The 25,793-nt window shown below is 35.6% G+C and overlaps 2 protein-coding genes, 2 long non-coding RNA genes and 1 pseudogene across 6 annotated transcripts; 3 read left to right on the plus strand and 2 right to left on the minus strand.

Moving 5' to 3' along the window:
- The first annotated feature begins 553 nt into the window (after positions 1-553).
- Positions 554-6,157, plus strand: LOC143530517 (cycloartenol synthase-like). 2 transcript variants are annotated; one of them, XM_077026035.1, is made up of 19 exons: positions 554-619; positions 817-1,023; positions 2,621-2,806; positions 2,927-3,016; positions 3,105-3,299; positions 3,383-3,467; positions 3,531-3,697; positions 3,815-4,003; positions 4,131-4,244; positions 4,341-4,463; positions 4,532-4,654; positions 4,734-4,832; positions 4,920-4,976; positions 5,047-5,093; positions 5,173-5,316; positions 5,408-5,585; positions 5,657-5,737; positions 5,818-5,901; positions 5,982-6,157. In XM_077026035.1, the coding sequence occupies exons 2-19, from the start codon at positions 826-828 to the stop codon at positions 6,096-6,098; spliced, it is 2,277 nt and encodes a 758-aa protein (XP_076882150.1). In that variant the 5' UTR covers positions 554-619; positions 817-825; the 3' UTR covers positions 6,099-6,157. The 2 variants fall into 2 exon arrangements, with proteins under 2 accessions (XP_076882150.1, XP_076882151.1); XM_077026036.1 differs by lacking the exon at positions 554-619 and having other exon boundaries at positions 703-1,023.
- Positions 6,158-7,945: 1,788 nt separating this feature from the next.
- On the minus strand, positions 7,946-10,842 carry LOC143530537 (NAD kinase 2, chloroplastic-like; annotated as a pseudogene).
- Positions 10,843-12,853: 2,011 nt separating this feature from the next.
- Positions 12,854-13,640, plus strand: LOC143530497 (uncharacterized). Of its 2 annotated transcripts, none has more exons than XR_013134860.1 (4): positions 12,854-12,975; positions 13,058-13,181; positions 13,260-13,388; positions 13,506-13,640. It is a non-coding gene; the product is annotated as an uncharacterized LOC143530497 (long non-coding RNA). The 2 variants fall into 2 exon arrangements; XR_013134861.1 differs by having other exon boundaries at positions 13,260-13,358; positions 13,506-13,601.
- A 728-nt stretch (positions 13,641-14,368) lies between these two features.
- LOC143530518 (protein translocase subunit SECA2, chloroplastic-like) lies at positions 14,369-20,593 on the minus strand. Its single transcript, XM_077026037.1, has 30 exons — positions 20,392-20,593; positions 20,137-20,271; positions 19,983-20,052; positions 19,817-19,881; positions 19,588-19,708; positions 19,421-19,512; positions 19,260-19,325; positions 19,119-19,183; positions 18,959-19,046; positions 18,799-18,864; positions 18,592-18,707; positions 18,415-18,505; positions 18,221-18,304; positions 18,044-18,136; positions 17,867-17,962; positions 17,699-17,784; positions 17,529-17,607; positions 17,339-17,452; positions 17,094-17,250; positions 16,710-16,999; positions 16,549-16,604; positions 16,325-16,442; positions 16,115-16,195; positions 15,833-15,912; positions 15,623-15,677; positions 15,468-15,537; positions 15,199-15,388; positions 14,971-15,094; positions 14,811-14,885; positions 14,369-14,578 (listed from the first exon to the last, which is right to left on the minus strand). Exons 1-30 carry the CDS (start codon positions 20,569-20,571, stop codon positions 14,414-14,416), a joined length of 3,168 nt encoding a protein of 1,055 aa, XP_076882152.1. The 5' UTR covers positions 20,572-20,593; the 3' UTR covers positions 14,369-14,413.
- A 1,832-nt stretch (positions 20,594-22,425) lies between these two features.
- On the plus strand, positions 22,426-25,793 carry LOC143530498 (uncharacterized). The gene is made up of 3 exons (XR_013134862.1): positions 22,426-22,465; positions 25,373-25,535; positions 25,621-25,793. It is a non-coding gene; the product is annotated as an uncharacterized LOC143530498 (long non-coding RNA).

A 25,793-nucleotide genomic window follows, 5' to 3' on the forward strand; every position in this document is an offset into this window, starting at 1 on the left:
TTGTGTAATCAACAAAAATCCTTATTCTCTCTCCTGATTCATTTTTTAAACAAATTTAATCTCAGCCACATATTCTAACTTATTTAATTAAATGTGTGATCCAAAATTGAGTTCTTAAAGTTTTTACAACTCATGAAGTTCTCAAAATATCCCCCCTATATATATATGTGTGTATGTGTGTTTAGTTTGTTAGGTAAAATACTCGAAACCCGATTAACCTTTACTTATAAAACCGGACCCGAGAAACCCAAAAGTACAACCCGAAGAAATATCCCAATCCGAAATATCGAAAACCTAAGGGTGTGTTTGGAATTCCTTATTTTCATCAACTTATCGTTTATAAACTTTTTAAAAAGTTAATAACGTGTATAAGATATTTGACAGCTTATAAATTCAATTGAAGTAATGAATCTGCATATGCGTGAAAACCTAAGTTAAGGAGAGGGATAATTTGTGTAGTAATATAGCTCTTTAAGGGTATTTGAAAAAATAAAACTCCACTCCTGGACCAAGATATATATATATAAAGTATGTATGTATGTATGTATGTATGTATGTAAGCAGTCAGTCAGTGACTATTAAGCAAGCAGTAGCTGTAGTCAGTCAGTCATCCAAATCGGTAATCAAATCCAAAATTCAAATCAATTACTTCAATAACCATATATACATACATATCTTCATATATATCTTCACAATCGATTGTGTAATATGAATTTGTGCATTTCATTCTGTTGAGTAACAGTTGTTGAGCATGCACCTGAAACTGTTAGGATCTAATTACTGACTTTTGTGATTTGATTTAATTTGATTGTGAAGAAGTAAATAATGTGGAAACTGAAGATCGCAGAGGGAGGTAGTCCATGGCTCCGTACAACAAACGATCACGTCGGCCGGCAGTTTTGGGAGTTCGATCCCACGCTAGGCTCGCTCGAGGAACTCGCTGACATCGAGAAGGTCCGGCAGACGTTCCGCGACAATCGCTTCGAGAAGAAGCACAGTTCAGATCTACTGATGCGCAGTCAGGTACATTTTAATTAACTAATGCATCTGGTAGTTGTAATTTGTATGCTAGGAGTTTGTTTACGATGCGATTTAAATGAAATGTGAATGATCCGCAATTTTGTATGAGGAACTACTGAACTCAATCACTTGTTTCCGTTACTCAAATTGGACCGTGATCGATTTCTAGGTTTCGTTGTAAACCTAATTGGTTACTTTCAGTTATGTAAATCAATTTGCAGTAGGTCTTTCGATTTTAGATATGGCATGCCTGCAAGTTGTGTTTCACGGGAGGTGAATTGGAATTAGTTAATCGAACACGAACTAAACTCGGAGAATATTTGGCACAACTCACCAATTTTATTAATCAAGAAAATAACTCAAAACTTGATCAGTTCTCCGTTCACCCTAACATGAATTCTTTGGGGTTATGTAAAGTTAGATACGACACAAACTCCTATTTATCTCATCATAATCGTACTCAGTAAATCCTACCAACAACAAAAGATGTAGACAGCCTTACCTCTACCCCGTTGGAATAGAGAGGCTGCTTCCGGTGAGACCCCCGGCTCAAACAAACTCCTACTTATCTATTAAATAAAATTCCGTCTCTATCTAATAAATATAATAGATGAATCTCTAATTGCATTAATTAACTAATTAATGAGATCGATCCATTAGTTCGAACCGCCCCACCTTCCCGACCCCATAACTCGGGTTCGGAATTAACTCCAACAATGCTGGTACTTTTTTAAGGTTAGAGAATGTTAGGTATGATGTCCTGTTTGCATGTAATTAGGTAATTGCATTTTGGTATTTTGCCCTACCAACAAAACCAGATGTAGACCTAAGAGTCGAAAATCGACTTGTTTGTTTGTATAACGGATAGATTTACAAGCCAGCTTTCGGTTTTAATTATTGGTGGTCAAGTTTTTTTTAGTACTTTGATATGAAAAGTAAAGAAGTGGAATTGATGGTTTGTGTAATTTCCATGCTGAAGTTTCATTGTCAATGGTCCCTAAGCTATGCATTAAAGGATAGAAGTCTTATTGCTAAAATTAGGCTGAGTTGCATGATTGATATTTCCAGCACAGAACCAGATATGTTCAAATGATGAATGATACCAAGTACAAGTGCCATGGCTGAATTGGATAACCAAGTAATAAATAACATGGGCCTATCTCAATGTCATGTCCATTATCTGTCTTATCTTGGTGTGGACCTATACCTTGAATGTGCCTAGCTGGTTTTAGTTTGCTCTGCACAAGTATGTTTTTAATAACACAAAAAAGATGAATTTGTATTCCAAAGGTATAGTTATTATTAAGTTCTGGATTAGCTAACAAGATAACATGGTTTAATGATGAACCATAAAGATGAAAGACCTTTTTTCTTTTTGGTTAACTGGATTAGTAACTATACAATAGTTAGGTCTGCTGGGATCACAAACATTCCTCACATAAATTGTTATTTATATAATGTGTTACAAGTAATCATAGTTCCATCAGACCGTCTCTCTCCCTTAAGTTATATATGCATTTGAATTTGAAGGATATGAATTCCTTCATTATTTTGTGGATTTTCAAGAAAAATAGTTTCACTGTATTTTCAAATATTGTAGTTTGCAAAGGAGAGATCACTCTCTGCTTTCCCACCAAAAGTCAATATAAAAGATGCCGAGGATATCACTGAGGATAAAGTAACAAATGTATTAAGAAGAGCTATCGGTTTCCATTCAACGCTTCAAGCGGATGATGGACATTGGCCGGGAGACTACGGAGGACCTATGTTTCTATTGCCTGGTTTGGTTAGTCTTGTCTTGTCTTCTCATTTACAGTTTTTTTAGCTTTTTTTACTACAGTTTCAAGTTTAAAAGAATTATTATATCTATGTAATATTGACAGTGCAAGTTAATCTTATGAATCAGGTTATCACTCTAACTGTTACTGGCGCACTGAATGCAGTCTTATCTAAAGAGCATAAACGGGAGATGTGTCGCTATTTATACAATCATCAGGCATGCATAGCTTAGTGTTTTCCTTGTTATGTATATGTCTTATGTTTTCAAGAGTCGTTAAGAGAATAATAGAATGTTATAACTACAGAATATAGATGGTGGGTGGGGCCTACACATTGAGGGTCATAGCACCATGTTTGGTAGTGCCTTAAACTATGTTACTTTGAGATTGCTTGGTGAAGGGGCTAATGATGGAGAAGGGGCAATGGAGAAAGGGCGTAAATGGATTTTGGACCATGGTGGTGCCACTTACATAACATCATGGGGAAAGTTCTGGCTTTCAGTATAGCTACTTTTCCTTAATCTTATTCATTTGATTTTACATTTTATACAGTCTTTTTTTCTAATATATGTTGTTAAAAATAGGTACTTGGTGTATTTGAGTGGTCTGGAAATAATCCAATGCCTCCTGAGATGTGGCTCCTTCCTTATTTCCTTCCTGTGCATCCAGGTGAGTGCCTCTTCTTCATCATTATTATGCAAACATATTATAACTTTTAGTAAAACCTTTTAGGTAGGATGTGGTGTCACTGTCGAATGGTCTACCTGCCTATGTCATACTTATATGGGAGGAGGTTTGTGGGACCCATCACATCCACAGTTCTAGCCTTGAGAAAGGAACTTTTTACTGTTCCCTATCATGACATAGATTGGAATCATGCACGAAACCTTTGTGCAAAGGTTTGTGTCCATTGTTTACATTTATTTATATCTTGTTCAAGACTTTAATAAGGAGGATAAGTTTCTTTCACCTGTTTTCATTTATGCTATTTTAAATAATTTATCTTATTATCGCAGGAAGATCTTTACTACCCACACCCACTCATACAAGACATACTTTGGGCAACACTTCACAAGTTTGTGGAGCCTGTGCTCATGACATGGCCCGGGAAGAAGTTAAGAGAGAAGGCTCTTAAAACTGCAATGGAACATGTTCATTATGAGGATGAAAATACTCGTTATATATGCATAGGGCCAGTTAACAAGGTAAATATGTTTTATATTTGATTTTTTTTATTACATTATCATCTATGTACTGAGTTGCGACAGAAGACCCAAACTCATATTATTATATTGAAAGATGTTTTTTTTAGAACCTAAATCTTTATTTCAGGTGTTAAATATGCTCTGCTGCTGGGCAGAAGACCCAAACTCAGAGGCTTTCAAGTTGCACCTCCCAAGAATAGCTGATTATCTGTGGATCGCTGAAGACGGCATGAAAATGCAGGTCTGCAGATGTGGCACATTGCCTGTTACGTTTTTTATTAACTTTTTTATTGTTACTATAAGGGGAACACAAATAAATGTAATTCATGTAATGCAGGGTTATAATGGTAGTCAGTTATGGGATACTGCATTCGCCACTCAAGCAATTATTGCGACAAACCTCATTGAAGACTTTGCTCCAACATTGAAAAAAGGACACATGTATATAAAGAAGTCACAGGTAATCTTTTGCTTCTTTCAAATGTAGTTATTTTTGCTTCTTTCTAATTCCTTTTTTTGGCTCTAAAGGTGTTAGAAAACTGCTATGGTGATCTTGATTATTGGTACCGTCACATTTCAAAAGGCGCTTGGCCATTTTCAACCGCAGACCACGGTTGGCCCATTTCAGATTGTACTGCAGAAGGGCTAAAGGTAAATATTTCATTATCATATTCATTATTCAAGTTGTCAATTTGTTAACTGTTAACACACTTTATTTGCTTTCTATTAGGCTGCACTTTTGCTTTCAAAATTGCCATCAGAACTTGTTGACGAGCCATTGGATGCAAACCGGTTCTATGATGCAGTCAATGTTATTCTATCTTTACAGGTAATTCTGGTGTTAGTAATTCTTCTTTCACATTTGTAATATCATTGTAACATAATACTGTTTCTGGCTTTATAAATATCATTTCAGAACTCTGATGGTAGTTTTGCAACATATGAACTCACAAGATCCTACAGCTGGTTAGAGGTATGCAAGCAATATAATTTTCCCAATCTATATTAATTATCATTAAACATGTTATCTGACACACTTTCAGTTGGTAAATCCTGCTGAAACTTTTGGTGACATTGTTATCGACTACCCGTAAGATATCAAGACCTCTTTTCTAATATTTCTTTATTTAAAATTTGTGATTGTTTACCGACTGGGTATGATGTTTCAGATACGTGGAGTGTACCTCTGCTGCAATTCAAGCTCTGGTGCTATTTAAAAAATTGTACCCTGATCATAGGAAAGAAGAAGTACAACGTTGCATTAATAAAGCTGCTGCTTTTATTGAATCAATCCAAGCACCAGATGGTTCTTGGTTCGTTTCACACTTTATTATTTAATGAAATTATTCAATATGTGTACAGAATTTGATCAGAAGTCAGAACACTTTGCAATATGTTCATTAGGTACGGATCGTGGGCAGTTTGCTTTACGTATGGCACATGGTTTGGGATCAAAGGGTTAGCGGCTGCTGGAAAGAACTTCTCTAACTGCTCTAGCATCCGCAAGGCCTGTAACTTTTTGTTGTCCAAACAACTTGCTTCGGGCGGTTGGGGAGAGAGCTACCTCTCGTGTCAGAACAAGGTCAAAATTGAGATTGCAGTCAACCTTTAACTTATTTATTTCAAATTTGCTGATTGGTATCTTCTATACAGGTGTATACCAATCTAGAGGGAAATCGGTCTCATGTGGTAAATACAGGGTGGGCTATGTTAGCTCTCATTGATGCTGAGCAGGTATGCGTCCAAAGTCAAAGTCAAAGTCAAAGTCCGTTATTAGCTTTCATATCCTAACATTTTTTTTAAATACTTTTCAGGCCAAAAGAGATCCAAAGCCATTGCACTCTGCGGCCCGAGTATTGATAAATTCTCAGATGGAAAATGGAGATTTCCCACAAGAGGTATTTTCGCGTCTTTATAGTTTTCGGTTTTGACATAATATTAAGATATTAATTATGTAATTTGCATTCAAAATATGCAGGAGATTATGGGGGTGTTTAACAGGAACTGCATGATCACGTATGCTGCGTACAGAAACATTTTCCCTATTTGGGCGTTGGGAGAGTTTCGGTGCCGAGTACTTCAGGCACAATCTTGAATTTACCTTAGATTACATTGCAATGTTAGTCATCCATCCATTCATTTTAATCTTTCAGGATGAGGTTTCATTTTAATCTTTCAGGATGAGGTTTTAAATGCTACCATTTAGTGAAGTTTTTGAACACCACTGTTTTGAGCAACTGAACTGGTAGGTCCATAAAGATGTGATATATTTTATGCATCAGACATATGTTTTTGTATCATTGCCATCTTGTTTTTGGTGGTGTATTTTTTAATGGAAATATTCATGAGTTTAATGTGTGCGGAAAGAGGGTTGTTTATTTCAGAACCTTAAATATGTTGATACGACGATAACTGCATGAGTTTTTGTTATGTTGATGGTGATGTAATGAAGAAACATGTGAACGTGAGCAATCTCTAAAGAATTAACCCTTTATTATTAAATGAAAAGGTAGCTTTAAAAATTTCAAGGTTGCTCACGAAACCAGTTCTAAATAAGCACTAGATGTGCATAAACAGGTTTCAAAGTGAAAAATCGGTTTGGATTGGTCAACAAAAGGTCAAAAACGGGTTGAGTATATAAATCGTACGATTAGAAACCAGATTCTTGACTGGGTAGTGATCGATCTCTTGACTGGTTTTGACTGGGTAGTGACTGGTCTCTTGACTGGTTTTGATCTAATTTTGGCCAGTTACTTGGCTGGTTGGGTTTAACCAATTTGGAACCGGTTTCAATGGTGATCATAGTTATTAAAGGCGTTTGGCGCACTCAAAGCCTATAGTTCTTATCTGGGTAGGCGCAAAGAAAAAAAACCCACCAGGGCTTGAAAGAAAGAAAATTAATTATATTATGTATTCCAATATTTGAGTAAGGGGCTGTTTGGTTCATTCAGTTCTGAATTAAACTCTGTCCTATTCAACAACAATAACAAGTCTGAATGATTCAGACCTAATTTTAACCATTAAGATGTTTTATTCTGTTTGGAACCAAACAGTCTGAAGTCTGAATGAATCAGATTTTCATATCATATCTGAATGGTTCCATTCAGATGTAAATAAACAGACCCTAGCATAATTCAAATACTAATCCATATCAAAATGTTCAAAACTTAAAACTAAAAGTTTAAAAATAATGAATATAAAAAACTAACTTTTAAACTCCTTTATCCATCAGCTTGGTGGGGAAACCAAGACTTCTTTTAATACTCTCACTTCTCTATTCTGCTCTCTCTCTGAAGCTCACCGAAATCTCGTCAGGATCCTGCCAGAAGCTCGCCTAAACGCCTTGATGGGGGCTAGGCGGTTTAGTTGCGCTGGTCTAGCTTGCCGAAAGCTCACCTGAACACCTAGATGGTGGCTTGGCGGTTTAGCTGTGTTGGCCTCGCCTGAACGCCTAGGCTAGCGTCTTTTGTGCTTTTAGATAACTATGATGGCGATAATTATAAACCAGGCCCAAACCAATGGTTTCCTGTTTTTGTGTACACCTCTAATAAGCACCTAAAGGTCAGGTAGGTACATAAAGCAGTTAGAGAACAGCATTATCCGCTTGCTTGCTTTCTCTAATGTTTCCGAAAAACATCAAAAGGTTTGTTATGAAACTATTTTTTTTCTGGCATGTAAAATTGTAAGTAATGATCAACATGACAAATAATAATGCCAAGTAACTAAAAACCAGATAGCTTTCTTAATAAGAGGCATGCATATGGTAATATAATTTTCTTGTATATCTTGTACCGTATAAATTCTAGGCTTAATCTATATATTGTGTTGACTTACCAGCATAATATGTACACTAAAATAAATTTACAAAAAAATGGTAAAAAGATTCTAATTAAAATCAGAGTGCCTTCTGATCTAGTCTTTCATTCCAATTCAGGCATCGAATCAAGCTGCGAAACCAATCACCCTTTTGGTCAAACTTGTTGACTGTTGGGAGTGGATGCTGACACATGCATATACGCACCGAATCTCCTCTCGATAGCTGTTGCCTTCTCTTCCCATCAAATGACACCTAAGCGTTACTCCGTGCATCTTCTGGTATCTGCCATTAAAGCAAACACGTTTCAGTTATCTTCCAACTTTTACAAGAATGATCTGACCAACAGCCAAAAAGTCCCACTGAATCTGTATTTATGTATAATGCTTGCCTTCAATTCAAGACGCGCAGAATCAGGAAGTATAACAGGTCTAAACGAGAGGGAATGTGGAGAGATTGGAGTAAAAAGCATGCATGGAACATTTGGATGTACCTGCATTCATAATATACTCTTAAAAATATAACCCTACCAGAATATTATATTATCTTTATTTTATTTTATATTATTTTATTTTAACATACCATAGAACCGCCTGCGGCTGTAGAGTAAGCTGTACTTCCTGTAGGTGTTGCCACTATAACACCATCACCTTGCACCTATTAGATATAATAAATGTCAGTGTCAATATTACATTTGCCTTCAAAGAACTATGAGTCTACTAACTCAATAACTAACCTTGGTAATAAGACGGTCATGTTCATAGCACTCAACTTTGGAAAGATAAGGGTTAGAACCCCGGTCAACTACAACCTCATTCAAAACATCAAAAACCTTTCCCGGCATGGCTTTCCCATTTCTGAATATCTCACAACGAAGACGCATTCTAAGAGTTATATAAACACCTTCCAGTGTGTTGTTTCCATGAATGACCCGTTTCAAATCCTGCCTGTAGTCTTCAAACTGTACCACAGAAATTTACCACCGAATCATTTTTATTAATAAAAATGCCATGATTTAAATTTTAATCACACTAAGAGTAAGATGCTTACAACATGTGAAGTGAGAAAACCGAGAGACCCAAGATTGAATGATACAACAGGGGGGGCCGCACCTCTAAACAGGTTTGATGCATGCAGAATAACCCCATCTCCCCCCAAACACGCAATCAGATCTACCCTCTCATGAAGATCACTATATGAGCGTGAAAAAAGCGTGGGTCAGATTAAGAATGTAAAAGAGCCGAGCCAGGTTAGGTTCGGCTTGTTTATTTTAAGAAGCTGAAAAGTCGACCTTGATCCAGCTCGTGGCTCGTTCATTTTTTTAGTATCTTTTAACATATATTGATATATAGAAGGCAATTTTCTTATAACATATAATACAAAATTTATAAACTACAGAATTTATAACATTGTATGTATTATATTATAAACTACAAAGATTGCCTTTTTTACAGATCAATAAGCATCCTATATGTAATTTAGTTCAATATTTTTATATTTTAGTTATTATTATCATATTTATTAAAAAAAGGCTTAGCTCTGGCTTAGCTGGTTTATTTAAACGAGCCAACCCTAGCTCTGGCTTAGCTCGTTTACGAACTGAACAGGCTTGGCTTGGCTCATTTAGAAACAGGTTCTTTCGAGCGAGCCACGAGCTTTTTGAACAACCCTACGTCAGAATGTCAGATACCAGGTTTTATTAAAAACGGGTTAATTTATATGCGGATCAAGTCGGGTTTGGTTGAACCAGGATCCTTTTGTCCAAAATTTCGCGTTTTCTAATAAATACTTGAATATGATTACAAAATTGTACTGGTTTTAATAATAATCTAATACCTTGTATCTCAATCGAAGTTTTATATAATTTACTATAAAACGATTACAATAAAGTGGCAGGCAAACAGGCAACAAGCTGCGCCGCAACCCCCTTTTGAACAGCAAAGCCAATCCTGCTAAAAACGAAGCTTTGGGACCTAGAAGCTGAAGAGGTTCCGTGTACGACGCGCTGAACCCTACTCAAAAATTTCACAGCCTCTGGAGCCAGAAAACCAAATGTATCAAAGGCAAATGGTAGAAAGACATGTTGATTATCTAAACAAGCTTTCTCGTGTTTAACAACTTTGCCCGATTCAGCCTTCAACGCAGCCTGACCCACAACAAACCCACGGTCCCTGAGCCCAACAAGAGGAGACACTCATCCACACAGGCGTGTTTCCCCCCTTGTATCTTGACTGTAGAAAGTCTGTATAAACCCAAACCCAGGTATTCTTGCAAAAACATCGTGAACCTCAGGTTCTACAAGAACATTCATATATTCTTGGTGAAACAAGAAAGACGCAACCTGTGTTTCAAGCAGAAAAAACACCAATTTTAAACAAAATAATAAGTGACAAGAATATTATTGTGATGGAAGTACCTCTTTAGCTTGTTCCATTAATTCTTGGCCGAGTTTCTTCAAAAGTAACACAGTTTTGGGTGATGATTTCCACATCAGCATCTGCTGTTGGGTGCTGGGATGAGTAAAAGCTAATGAAGATTCTGTTACTTTTTCCCGAGTGCAAGAAACGCCATCTGTTCTAACTAGAAACATCACTGCTTTCTTTCTTGATTAGATTCTCACAACACCAGTTGTTGAAGCACACATATTCGCCTCAATCATTTCCACATCTTCATTGCTTAATTCCTCATTATCTATTCGTGTGACGCGTGTCACTTTCCTATCCGCATCATTAAATTCTTTTAAACTGGAACGCGAATTATCTTGATTCTGAAGAACATTGTTCCCATTTGTTGAATCAAGATTGCTGATGCTTAAAACCGACCCGTTATTATTAGGTTTCTTACTTGGTTTTGTTTGTTTCTCCAATCTTTTGTGTTCAAAAGTGAAATAAGTCGAAGGGGAAAAAGTTTTATTTTTTAAAAACTTGGACATCTCTTTTCTGGAGAAAACATTGGTAGGAGGTAACTGGGATTCAATAGGATTTACACACAAATGAACAACACCCTCATTTCGATCATCATCAATTTAGACACAATCTTCAGCATGTTCATAATCTTCATCATCGTCAATGGTAAATTCTTTTGGTGTTTTGTTTCTGATCATAACATCTTAAAAAAACACGTAGAAAACATAGGTTCAATTCGGTTTTTTTAAATGGATAACCGAACCTAAACCCAAAAATAAGTTTTTCTAAAAACTAAAAAAATTAACCGTCGGTTAATGCTTCGGTTCAGTTTTTTCGGTTTGATTTTTTCGGTTATTCAGTTTGATTTTTTCGGTTAATTCGGTTTTCTGCTCACCCCTAATGTTGATACGAGTTAAGTATGTTTGATACCATTCGTCAGCGCAGGAGACAGTAGCGGCACATGTATAGTTTATAATAAAATATTTAGCATATTAATAAAAACATATATACGACTAATGATCAAAGCGACACAAATTCGGTTGGTATCAGTGAGCTTCATTACGGACTTACAATACTAGCGCTATACCCAAAAGTTATATTAGTTAACGCCCAAAGTATTTGTACAACTTATAACACGCAAAAAAATAGTAACATTTAAAACAACATTTATTCGGTTTGTAAAACATGGGCTTTGTGACGGCAAATTGACATGAATTGAATCAGGGTACATTTGTTGTGGTGTTGAAAGTTGAAACTAAAACATAAATTACAATTAAAAAAAAGCCGCCACGTGGATCAATGACAGTCTTGTGACACCAACCTATTGATTTTTATCTTATATATAATTACACTATCATGTCTTTATATTTAAAATATGTGACATATTTTGTCCTTTTGATAGTCGAACGTTATTTTAAATATAGGCCATATATGTTTGTTAGATACTTTTTAACAACGAAAACTACTCAAAATGTCAAACATCCTTTCGTCTAAGCACACTTAACTCTTGAGTCATTCAATTCGCCGTATTCAATGTCACACTCAACAAGAATATAAAACGATATAGAATTTGTATAGGAAATCACAATGAAAGGAGCTTCACTAGTCTACCTTGGTTGATGTGTCACAACCAACTATGATGTATTTTTCAGTATGATATCTTGAACAACTTTGTAAATCGTGTAGTCGTTTTCAGATTAAAATATATCGCTTATACACGATAATCATAGTCAGATAAAATAAAAAAATCTTCAAAGAACGAGAATTTCCGATATGTGAAAATTTGAGTGTTAATTTGATGTGTTTTGTTCAAACCAAATGATTCCTTTATATACAGGTTGAAGCATCATAATGAACCGTTGCAATTCTTCACGAAAAGGCATGACATGTTATAGTTATAAGCGCTACAAATACACCAACCACCGAATGTCCCTTCAGGACGTAAAGAACCATCTGATCGTCTGGTTACAACTGATCAGATGTGGCCGCTATTTATCAGCTGTTACTACCAATGGTCAGTTGTTAATTAGACTAATCAGTGGTCCAGTAAATTAAATTTGTCCAATATTCGAAAATAGTAACATGGTGACACCAAAAATTACTAGAACCCACTTTTTAATCAAGAGTTGTGATAATATTATTTATTACCCACAAGGTTTTTGTTATTAATGGAAACATTTTGTTACTCTAGGTAGTGGCTGCCTTTACAGAATAATATTATTCCAGAATAGATATAACAAAAAAAGCATTTGGCAAACATATCCTGCAGAAGATATATGCAATGGCTTCCTCCAAATTTTATATGCTTCTTGTTCTTGTGTTCATATCTTCAGCGGCTAAATCAGACATCGATATTCCATACTTCGGTAAACCCTTCCTCGAAATATTGATGAAACTGATAGCATCTTATGTTTGTGTCTGTTTTTGTTCATGAACAGATAATCTTTGTGATGAAGTCATATGTGGAAGAGGAAACTGCTCAATTGATCTTGCTAAACCATTTAACTTCGTTTGCAAGTGCGAGCCTGGATGGCGAAGAACTCTAGTTTCGGACTTGGAAGATGATCTTCCGTTCCTTCCTTGCGTCATGCCCGACATCACATTTAACCTTGTAAACAAACAAGCTATATAAGTATATATGCATTTGTTACATCTACTTTACACTGTTGTTTTCTTAGGTACCATCGACTACTCGTGCATGCCACCACCTCCTAAGATTCCTGCCATCCCTGATAATATATCTGTCTTCGATCGTAAATATCATATACTAGTTTTATTGAACTTTAGCATAATATTTTATTGTTAGTTTATTAAGGTGTTGTAATTATTATTCAGCTTGTTACTGGACATACTGTGGAGAAGGTACATAACAAGGATGCAACGTATATGCATACGTGCGACTGCAAGCCTGGATATACGAATCTCCTAAACATCTACCATTTTCCATGCTTTAGCGACTGTACGGTTAATCATGGATTCTTGACTCGATATAAATCATAGCTGGATCTTTGCATAAAAAGTTTGGATTTTGAAACAGGTGCTATTGGAACTGATTGCAGCAGACTTGGCATACGGTCACCAGACACGACAAAGACGACTCCTCCCGGTGATGGCAGTCAAAATGATAGCAGTCAAGGTGAGACAGCACCTTCAGCAACCAGTCAAGGTTTTAAATTTATTCAACCAGAAAAAGATTTCATGTGAACTGTAAAGTGTAAACTATAGATTATAAAAGGTCAACCTGTTTTTGTTGACTTTGATTTTTGATTTTTGATTTTTGTAGGTATCAGGTTTGTTTCTGGAGGCTTACATTGTATTGGGGTCATAGTGATTTCTTTAGCCATGGCTGTATGGAAATAGGAAACATGTTCATTATTTTGTTTTGAGAGCTATTCATGATGTTTTGGTTGATATACATACACAGACACCATGTTAGTTATTGATGATTGTTTTGTGTATAAAAATAAGATATATTGCATGTTAAAATAAGGTCTTATATCAAAAGTGTACACCAGCTTGCATGTCACATCATATGACCGTATATTTTTTGTCATATTATACGAGTCATTCGATGTCATATGGCTCGTATGACTGGTGAAAAACGTCGTAGGGCCAATAAGACTTTTCCGTGAATGGTCATATTTCTTTGTTGGCCAAAATATACAACCCGTATAGGTTGGCCCTTGTATGATTGGTATGACATTTTTCGTGATATCATATGAGCCATATGACCTTTATGTTTTCTCTTATGGTAGCGGCCACGAGACAGATGGAACATATTGATTGGATGAATAATTGGAATTAAAATATATTTATTTAAAATGTGATGACTTTAGAAGTTGTAGCAGGTTTACTTCTAAGGGTCCAAACAAATGCCTACATAGCCTTCATTCTTTTTCTTTAGCATTGATTGCAATATAATAAGAACCACACGAGTCACATTATCAAGAAATACAATTAATAAACATGGTATAAACTAACTAGACTACTTTCCATAAAGTACAATATTATATAAAAAAACATGATATTATAGTTTATTTAAAAACAAATGTGTGACTTTTTAAAGGAGAGAGCATCATGCTTAAAAGGTAAAACAGGTGATGCTAAGAAATACTCCCTTATATAAATCCTCAATAATTTACTTATCACCTGTACAATGGTACACACATATAATCTTTCCTAATTGTTTGATCATCCTGCATATACTTCTTGGGACTCCTCGGGAGTTGACCAGTGGCTCAAAAGTGATTCCACAGTCAACCTTCGTGTTGCACTAAGCATCGATATGAAAAACCGACAACCATCAATTTTGTATTCTTCCAATGGGTCCCTATGCCCAAAACTCCTCACATTCACCTACATCAAATTAACCATTTATCTGTTAAAAACTTCCTAGTCAATCGCAAAACTGAAATAATACAGAAGTACAATGTTCAAAGTCTATTTAAGCATGTGCATAGCTTATTTTTAAGCTAAGTGACAGGCATGATGTTTCAAGATCACATTTTTTCTCAAATGATTATAATGAGGAAAAATAAGTAATCAAACATGAAACTTTTTGGAATCTAATTTATGATAATGTGCATACCGCTGAATTTAGTCTGTTCATGTTGACAAGATGATCCCTCCAGAAACTATCTAGGGATTGCACAAGAACCGTTCTCTGTATTCAATACTGAAAATTTAATATATTATTAAAAGAATAAAGAAATAAAAATCAAATATTGTTAGCATTAGATTTATATTACCTCGACTTCTTTCACGTATTCTTCAGTATAACCAGACTCTTGAACAGCATTCATATACGAAGTAATTAACAAATCACCAAGGTACTTGCGCAGAAGATTAACAGTAACTCGATATCTTCCATCTCTACAGTTAACAACCCAAGTAAATAGGTCAAATTTGCCTGCTAATTCATATTATTATAATAAAAAATTGAAACCAAATTCATAAAAAACATTTATTGTACACACTTGAGTGAATCATCAGAGCATATGGCCAGCCAGCGTTTCAGTGAAGAAGCCTTCTTACGGATACCTCTAAAAGCGTTTGGAGGTTGAGGTAAATTGGAAAACTTGAAGTCGTTAATATGTACATCACTCGTTTCATGAGCATTAACAAGTGAACGCAATAAAGATTCCACTGTAATTCCTGTACATGATTCTGAAGAAACCACATATATGATTTAGTCCAAAACTTTAATAAAGAGTAAATCCTAATCAAAACTGAAAATATAACTCACCATCTAAAATCTTCCAAGAAATTGCAAAAAAGTCCTTTAAGAGTATGTTTAAGTTCCAATTGTTTGGATGCTAATGAATGTCACATTATGGAGATCAGAAATATCCAGGTGACTAGAACTTGAATATAGGGTAAAGATAATTTAGTTAATAATACCTTCAATGGATTAACATTTGCCAAAACAATTTCATCTACAACTGCTTGCATGTACCTAATATCCATGCATAAAATATTTAAATTGCAAAAGTAACACAACAAAAATCACAGGATTTTATGGAATATGATATACTAGTTGTTTTAACGTCTACTTTTTTGCATTAACAATTTTCAGGGAAATAAGGTGAATAAGGTGAAGAAAACACTCACTGGAATATGTGATGTGAACAACTCTCGGGATCACCAGTTATAATTAATTGACGAAGATCATAAACATGCTTCCTTTGAACCTGGAACCAGAATATTATATATTCAGTAATGCAACTCCAATGGCCATTCAAACATAACTAGAGTCTAGACATATTATTTTAACTGGGAAAACATAAAATATAATAATTAAAAATCATCACCAAATCCCTGGTTTAATAGATGACTAAAAATAAGAACAAACTACATGTACGCGATGGCATATACTATAGAATATGTGTGTACCTCTAACACTTCATCAAACTCTACAAGGCTCTTTCTTATATTGAAGAAATACTTTTCTGCAGAAACTTGGAGAGACAGAAGCTGAAATTTGAAATAAATTGAATTAACAGTTAATGTTAAAACGAATAAACATCAAGCAAGTTAACAATTAGAGGAATATAATACACACATTAACATAATAAAATTATCATATAGTGAATTAAATCACACCTGTCTAACAATTGCATCACCTTCAATTGGCACATCCTCATCATTTGTGATCCTTGATATCAGATTCACAGCCCACTCAGTGTCGAAGTTGAACTTTTGAAACATTTCATCCTGCAAACTGTAACATTGATAAATGAAAATCAAAAAGCAAAAGAAAGATGAAAAACACATTGTACAGAAATTAACAATGAAGAATCAAGTCAACTATTTGACTTGAAGCTTACCTAACCATGAACCGTGTTGATCCAGGATCTCCCTGTCTTCCTGCTCTGCCACGAAGCTTTATAAAGCACAAAAATACATATAAAGTGGTTATTGATTTTCTAATCAATATGTAAGGATAAAAATCACAAGTCCTGAAAAGGTCAAAGTTTAGTTAACTTACCTGATTGTCAATTCTCCGAGACTCGTGTAAAGATGTGCCAATCACGTGGAGCCCACCAAGTCTTTTGACTTCCAATCCTTCATTGTAACAGTGAACTTCACAGTCTTTTAAAACTGACACATAAGCAAGTGCAATGCAAGGACCAAGAGGGTACATCTCTGACTGTTCCTCTACAAGTCTTTCCAGCTCATCTAAACCCACTGATTGGCTCATCTCAATCGATTCTGAAATTACAGATTTAGCCTTCTCATATGTCCAACTCTTGTTCTCACTTTTGGACACATATTTAGCTGCATTAATAAAAGCAGTACCGAGAACATTAACATGTGTATTCACAAGATATTTCTAGATTAACAAATGAAGTCAAAGGTCAAAGCTACTAACCCATTAGAGCAGTCTTAGCTAGCAAAGCTAATGATGACGGTCCGATTTTCATATTTGATAATACGTTTTGTGACATTGTGTCTGCAGAGTCTATATCTGGAGTTTCATGACTCAGATGTGAAAGTATGCTGTCCTCTATAACTTCTTTTGCAAGCATCTAAAATAAACATAAATCGCATGTTGTTCAGAGTCTATTTACTTGGAACACAAGTAACGTACATAAGAGACTGAAAAAGTCAACACACCTTTGGATTGCCTCCCAATATAATGTCCGTACCCCTACCAGCCATATTTGTAGATATGGTGATGGCATATTTTCGTCCTGCTTGGGCCACAGTTTGGGCCTCTCTTGCAGCATACTGAAAGAAAAATATAAAATCAAATATAAATTTTAAGAATGTAAATCAGTCCAACAAAAGTAAGAATTTTATGAACCTTTGGTCGCGCATTGAGAACATTGTGAGGGATCCTGCTTTCCCTTAATAGATAAGACAAATACTCTGAATTCTCAACACTACATTCACAAAAAGAAGCATCTTTTAAATGAATAAACCAAAAAAAATACACAAATGAAGGATGAAATTATGAGATAATATCGTAAGTACCTAGTCGTTCCAACTAAAACAGGGCGACCAGCTCTAAACATATTTATAATTTCTTCACGAACATATTCCCATTTACCACGAGCAGTCTATGTAATCAAAACAATTAAAAGATGGATAACGACTTTTAATAAGAAGTATTTAATAGCGAGAAAAAAAATAGTGTCTTACTGCAAAAGCTTGAATTGGTAAATCATTACGAATATTTGGCATATTTGTGGGGACTTCAATAACAGGTGTCTGAAACATTTTCAAGAACTCCTTTTCCTGTAACAAAGTAAATGAATAAGGCATCTAACAGTATATTGATATTAATGATCAAATGTAAATTCATAATATGTCAAATACTTCAGTTTTTGCAGTCCCAGTCATCCCCGAGAGCTTTGGATACAGCTTAAACAGCGACTGGTATGTAATTTGCGCAACTATAACCGAATCTGCCTAAAAAGCACAAAAGAATAAAGCTAGCAAGAAGAATGATGAAGTGGCACACACACAGGACAATTGATAAACATCACTATATACCTGGATTGGTAGACCTTCTTTGGCCTCCACAGCCTGATGAATCCCTTCTGACCATCTCCGTTTTTCTTCCACTCTCCCTGTCAACTTCAAAAGAAAAAAAGAAATATTTAAAATAAAGAAACTCACTAAAAGTAACTTAATGCGAATCAAAGAAAGCTAAGAGAAAGTAATGACATAAAAATTGTGTTTTGTACCTCGTTTATTATGAGAGCCTTCCCGTTTTTAACAATGTATTGGACATCTTGTCGGTAAAACTCCTTGGCTTTCAAAGCATTCATGACAAATCTATAATGTATAACAAGAGGTTGAAATTGAATGATTAACTTAATCGTTGCTACATGAGAAAAAAAATATGAAATAATGTAAGTTACCTAGCCCAGGGATCATTCTCATCCCAAAGATCATTTGTTTCCAGAGCCATCTCAGCTAGGGCAATTCCTTCTTCAGTCAACTCCACTGAATTATCTTTAAGCTCTATTTTGTAATGCTGTGCAGTGAAATAAACAATGAAGCACAATGGATATTAATAGCCGAAAACAAAAAAAAATGAAAGAAATAGAAATAAGAAACTAGATTACAAGGCCACGCGTGAGAAGCTCAGCTACTTTGGCCGCAACCGGATAACGTGAAGCGTCCTTACTGGCCTGAGATGCAGATCAAAGTTATATAAATAAATAGTAATACTAATAACAGTAATAATAAGTTACTACAACTTTAAAAGTTGGAACCAAAAGATACCTCGCCACTTATCAGCAACGGGTTTCTCCCCTCATCAATTAGGACAGAATCAACTTCATCGACTATTGCAAAATGAAACGGATTTGGCCTGATAAACAATGTGCTATTAGTCCTGGAGAAACTTAAATCAAATATGCTCTATGAAGAAATATAGCAATACCATCTCATAACCAGTTGTCCACTGCTACCAGCAAGATTGTCTCTCAGATAGTCAAAACCAAGTTCCTAAATAATTAAATTTACATCCATCAGAAGGTACAAGTGACAAATATTGCAGTAAAAACGACATAGAGAGACTTACAGAATTATTGGTGTATGTAATATCACATCTATAATTAGACCTCCTTTCCTCAGATTTCATCCCTCTCTATCATGTAGAAATATCAAAGCAAAGATAAAGCTTTTAGTAGTTTATGCCTTTATGAATGTTATTAAGTATGGGCATCTGGCTTAATAACTTACTTGAATAAGACCAACAGAAAGACCTAGAAAGCGATGAACACGACCCATCCACTCAGCATCACGTTGAGCAAGATAATCATTAACAGTAACCACTGTAAATCAATAGATTATGGCGATCATACTACAGAAAATTTAGAGTACAAGAAAAACAAATATTATACGCATACCATGAACACCCTCGCCAGTCAAGGCATTAAGATATGCAGCCAATGTTGAAACTAATGTTTTTCCCTCTCCAGTTTTCATCTCAGCAATAGACCCGTCATGAAGCACCGCCCCACCAATAATCTAACAATTGCAAGACCAAACTCCAATCAAATTCATAAACCCAAATAAGCATTCCATTACATATATAAAGTCATTGAACTTTATCTAAAGTTAATAGCAGAGAGAGACCTGCACGTCAAAATGACGCATACCAAGCTTCCTCTTGGCAGCTTCACGAACAACAGCAAATGCCTCTGTCGCATAATTAAGTAAAGTAAATACATATATTCAATCAATACATAGGAAATAGAAACAAGCTTTAATGCCCTAAACATAAAAGAAGCCATTTAACAACCTGCTTGGATATCCGCAAGTGTCTCTCCTTTTGCCAAGCGCAGTCGGAACTCAGCAGTTTTTGCAGTTAGCTAATTCACCATTAAAAAAAAGTTAAATACTTGACATAACAAAAAAAAACATAATACAATGGAAAACAATGAAAACAGTCGAACCTGTTCATCAGAAAGCTTCTGAATTTGCGGCTCAAAGGAATTAACCAACCCCACAAGCCGATAATAATCCCGAACAACCCAGTAATTCAAACTCGTGAAATCGGCCCATGTTTTCGTAACCCGGCCAACATTTTCCTTCAAAAAAAATCAAGCAGCATTTCATCAAACAGTTGGTGGGCATATGGGCATTTAACCAATTTCAAACCAGAAAACATAGAATACAAAGAGGGGTAGTAACGCCGTGAGTGTACGTACCTTAAGAGATGCAGTGATTGTAGAATTAAACCGATGGCGTCGTGTACGGAAGGAAAGAAGTGGAAAAGAAGTGGTGGGCAGTGTACAGAAGAAGAAGTTAACAGGTGAACATGAGCGTTGATGGTTTGTGTTTAGGGTGAAGATAGATGGGTTTGAGAATGTTGTAGAGAAAGCCGCCATGTTGCAGTCGTGGCCGGAGTTCTGTTAAGAAACTGAGCGCCGAGTATCACCTATATTACATTATAATATATATAGTTATAATATATAAGCAAATTTTCATATTCCATACTCTCTCTCATGAGACGCTATTAAATTTAATGTTCATTAACCCTCTAGTCCGATCATCATCTCCAGACGCATTGAAGGCATCGCCAGTTATATATTATCTATGGCGGACCGCCTTAATTATTGCAATCAATGGCTAATTGTGTTGAATATGAATATGCAAATGAAGAGATGGAAGGTTTAGAGTATTAATTTCTTATTCAATGTTGTTATTGATTTCTTCTTGTTGATAAAGGTCGACGCTCTGTATTTATCCCTACCATACCTAATTCTTTGCCTCATCCCCATCGCTCTAAACCCCTAACCCCTAGCAGCATATGGGAATCAGTAGCCGGATTTCAATCACATTTTCTATTCACATTTTATAACATCAAAGCAAAATCTTCAGATGCCAGCCTCATCCAATCCTGCCATGCACCCCCCTCAAGTTAAGTGCCTCATTCTACTCACCTGCGTGCATACTAAAAGTCAGCTACGCTGAGTGAGTTCTAGTTAATACAATCAACTTACAATACATCCTTATATTACATACTTGTCATTCTTTACTTTCTTTCATACATCATACTTTATCTTTCTTTACATACATACTTTATATTTTAAAGAACCTTTCGCCCTATAACCTCACAGATATTATTAGGGTCCGCCACCTTAAAGAGTCTTTTGCCCTCACTTATTGTAATAATAATATAAAATGTGAATAGAAAATGTGACTGAAATCCGGCTACTGGTTTCCATAGGCTGCTAGGGGTTAGGGGTTTAGAGCGATGGAGATGAGGCAAAGAATTAGGTACGGTAGGGATAAATACAGAGCGTAATTCGACCTTTATCAACAAGAAGAAATCAATAGCAACATTAAATAAGAAATTAATACCCTAAACCTTCCATCTCTTCATTTGCATATTCATATTCAACACAATTAGCCATTGATTGCAACAATTAAGGCGGTCCGCCATAGATAATATATAACTGGCGATGCCTTCAATGCGTCGGAGATGGAGATCGGACTTGAGAGTTGCAGGAGGGTTAATGAACGTTAAATTTAATAGCGTCTCATGAGAGAGAGAATGGAATATGAAAAGTTGTGTATATATATATTATATAATGAAATATAGATTATTACGATAAGTGCTTAAATTTTCCTACAATACTATCCTCCGGTGACGTTCACACTGCTCTGCCATTGAAGGCCCCAACTTCAATCGTCAATGGAAAACCGACAATCAATTGATGGTCCTATTGAATCAAATGTTGGCGGTCGTTGGTAGATATGAAGTCGTGATGAGTGCCTACATTTATTTCATAATCTGGCGCCTTGGCATGGGGATTAATCCGAGCCTCAATCTCTGGTATGTGTTAATCTGCAACCTCTACTTCAACCATGGGGGTTTCATACTTTTTTCTTCAGGTACGTTGGTTTAGTCGTTAGATGCAAAATTGTTGGCACTTATATAGTTTTCTAATTCGAAACGACTTTTATGTACATTGTTGCTATCTTTCTTCACATTACAGGCCTTCAAGGTTTCTAATGGTTGAATTCTTCACACGATTTACGGCTTATATTTGTCTGCAATTTGGATTTGAAACCTAAATAAATTTATTATGAGTGTAAGGTTTGCAGGTACTTGATTATTTATGGTACTGACTTAGCAATTTGTTATTTTCTTGTTAGCTTAAGAGGCTATATATCAATTAGCAATGAAGCATTAGCTCACTATTTATTATCTGGAATTAATGTTTACCAGTTGAGAAGAGAAGACAGGCATGAGGTAGGAAAGCATTCTTTTGGCAGGTTACTCTAAAACTTTGAATGATTTAGATCCTCATATATTATCAATTATGTTTATTCCAAAAGGCTGATGATATTTTCTTTAATTCCTGTATTCACAAACAGTATTCTCGAGTTAAAAATGCATATTTTATTTTCTTTGGTCTAATTAGTCCCGCTTCATTGGCTCACGAATAGAGGCAGCAAAAGGAGCAGGTTGGATGACGGGTCACCACCATTCACCAACTAATATAATTTATCTTTTTTTTTCTTAAAATTTATAAGTGAACCAAATGAACACGAACGGAACATGTCCGTGTGCTTTCATGTGCATAACAGATAATCGAACACTAACAATTAAACAAAAAGAATAAAAGTTATAAAACCATTTATCTTTTTTTTTTCTTCAAAATTTTAAACTAACTGAATGAACACGAACGGGGCATGTTTGTGTTCGTTCGTTTAACTTCAGCCGAACAGATAACCCAACACAAACGATTAAGGAAATGGAGTTCTTTTGTTCGTGTTAGGAAATTGAACATGTTCACACGTGCATTAGTTCATGTTCATTTATGTTCGTTTGTTAACGGCATAAACAGACGGTTCATGAACATGAACAAACTAATATAAGTGAACAAACATAACGAAGCTAAAACCATTTAAAACTAATGTAAAGAAGAATGTGTTGGGCCTAAAATGTTATTGAAACTATACTAGGCATTGCTGACGGGCCAAAGAATTACAAATGAATATATCAATGAACTTAAACAAATGAAAACTATCAAACGTAAACACAATGTAAACTAACAAACATAAACGAACATGCTTAAACAAATGTAAAATAACAAACATAAACGCACGAACTTAAACAAACATAACCAAAACAAGCATGAGTGAATAAATTAAACAAATGTAAACAAACAAAAATTAATGAATGCTAACTAATGAATAAAAGAAACAAATGAACAAACACTTTGTAACATCCCGAAATTTCTAAAGTAATATTTAATATATTATTTTGTCGGGTGAAATAAACGAGTTAGTGGAACGATAATAATAACAGCAAAATATGAAGACTTAGTAGGATAATTAGATGGGATTAGATAGGGACCAAAAGGAAATATGGGCCTTCGGTCCATGGGCTTAAGGGAGTATAAATACCCCCTTAAACCCCAATCTTTTCCATTCCATCCATTTATCCATCCTAATCTCTACACACCCCAAAATACACACACGACCCGAACCAAGATCCAAAGGCGAGGACCCGAGCTTGTCGGTGCTAGATCGTCGTGACGAACCAAAGCAACAAGACCAGCTCGTGTTCGTAGTTCGACTCATTTACGGTACGTTTATATCGAGAACTTGTTCGTTTAGGTTGGGATTAGTATAGAAATGATAGATCTGTGTTTGTATGGTAAAAACGAATCCAACAAAGCTAAACTTACTGAAAATGGTTATGATTTGATGGGTTAATCGATTGATAAAAGAACCCGTAACCTATATGCCTAAATCGCACCCTTTAAACATCAATGTTAGGTCGATTTGATGGTTGGGGTTTGTAGGCGCTGGTCAGACGATTCCATGAATACCTAAATCAAGTTATTTGGTTAAGAAACGAAGATGATTAAGGGATTTAAGCACGAACAGTAGCTGCAGCCGACAACTTCGCCTGCAAGCTAAGTTCGCCTGATGAACTTCGCCTGCAAAGCTAAGTTCGCCTGATGACAACTTCGCCTAAAGCTAAGTTCGCCTGATGACAACTTCGCCTAAAGCTAAGTTCGCTTAAGGTTCAACTTCGCCTAAAGCTAAGTTCGCCTAAGGTTTAACTTCGCCTAAAGCTAAGTTCGCCTAAGGTTTAACTTCGCCTAAAGCTAAGTTCGCCTAAGGTTTAACTTTGCCTAAAGTCGAGTTCGATTAGAAAATAAATTAAAAACCTAATGAAAAATGTGCTAAGACAGTTAATGTAAATAAAATTTGGTGCGTGAACGATCTTATACGAGGTAGCTACTATATAATACTTGTTGGTGCGTGAACGATCTTCGGATATTGCACGCATCGCCAAGGATAGTGATTGCCAAGTGGTTATTAGTGTGTATGAATGCTATGATGTGACTTGCTTATTATGTAAATGATATGAAGCATGTTGTAGACAAGTAGAGGTAGAGCGTGTTAGAAGTGGCAAGAGTGTAGTAAGAGTGTTAGTGGCATGACGATAGTACATGGTAGGGTAAGCCTATACGTGACTACGTCATTAAAGTGGCAAAGTGGCAAAGTGGCATAACGTTATACGTTATTAAAGTGGCAAAGTGGCAAGGTGGTAGGTGTAAATAAGAGGCTAAGTGGTAAGGTAAGCAGGTTAGATAGTGGACTACGTGTCTTCGGATACGTGTATGATGCAAGTAGTGGTTGTATGATAAGTTGCTTGATTAACTAGAACTCACTCAGCGTAGCTGACTTTTAGTATGCACGCAGGTGATCAGACCAAAGAACTAGCATGAGGATGGCACATGGCATGGATTGAACGGCTGGCATCTTAAAATGGAATAAAAGATGTTTTAAATATAATGATTTGTTTTATAGTATCAAAGAAGAGATTGAATGTTTTGTAACGAATGCTTCAAGTAAACGTTTCCGCGAAAGTTTTAATTAACTCTGATTGCAAGAACTGTGTTTATGAGTAAATCCGACGCTAAAGTAGGGCTACCGGTTCGGGGCCTTACACACTTATTAACATGAATGAGCGATCAACACATGTTTTCATGTTCGTTTTTTACCCTAAATGAATTTTTTTTTCGTATGTTCGTTCAACATAAACAAATTTCCAGCCAATCGGTACAGACTGTTACTAATTGTTGGGCTTGATTACAGGCCTGCAAATAATAATTTGTTTATAACTTAGAACTCAATTATTTCATATTTTGGAAATTGTAGCTTTTGGACAAAATGATGGTGAAGCTAAAAGAGCAAGGACAGAGAATTTTAATATACACCCTGGTGAAGCTAAAAAAGAAAGGACATAGAGTTTTAATATACACACAATTTCGGCACATGATGGAATTGTTGGCAGAATAAACCAATTACAAGATACCAACAGGTAACAAGTTTGACTTTTGTTGTTGACTTCGATGTGAATACGTGGTCTTTAAATGCTATTCAAAGATGCCTATATGAACGCATAGATGGGAAAGTTTGCGGTGGTGAAAGACAAGTTCAGATTGACAAGTTCAACTCGGTCAAACACAAATTCAGCGTGATAGGTTCAACATGGTCGAGTCAGTTGTCCCATTTTACCCATTGCTTTAATTTCTGCCGTTTACCTTGAATCTAGAACCTATTTAAGTTGAAACTAATT

The sequence above is a fragment of the Bidens hawaiensis genome, unplaced genomic scaffold (genome assembly GCF_021521415.1).
Source record: "Bidens hawaiensis isolate Kalapana, Puna unplaced genomic scaffold, B.hawaiensis_p1.1 tig00008947_1, whole genome shotgun sequence".
NCBI lineage: Eukaryota > Viridiplantae > Streptophyta > Magnoliopsida > Asterales > Asteraceae > Bidens > Bidens hawaiensis.

Excerpts from the sequence above, each read along its gene's own strand:
- LOC143530517 (XM_077026035.1), top strand. The coding sequence starts at position 826 with ATGTGGAAACTGAAGATCGCAGAGGGAGGTAGTCCATGGCTCCGTACA. Across the intron at positions 5,738-5,817 it reads CTCTCATTGATGCTGAGCAG|GCCAAAAGAGATCCAAAGCC; the intron begins GTATGCGTCCAA and ends AATACTTTTCAG. Across the intron at positions 5,902-5,981 it reads ATGGAGATTTCCCACAAGAG|GAGATTATGGGGGTGTTTAA; the intron begins GTATTTTCGCGT and ends CAAAATATGCAG.
- LOC143530518 (XM_077026037.1), bottom strand. The coding sequence starts at position 20,571 with ATGGCGGCTTTCTCTACAACATTCTCAAACCCATCTATCTTCACCCTA. Across the intron at positions 18,506-18,591 it reads GAGAATGATCCCTGGGCTAG|ATTTGTCATGAATGCTTTGA; the intron begins GTAACTTACATT and ends TATACATTATAG. Across the intron at positions 15,678-15,832 it reads TGTTCACATCACATATTCCA|GTACATGCAAGCAGTTGTAG; the intron begins GTGAGTGTTTTC and ends CATGGATATTAG.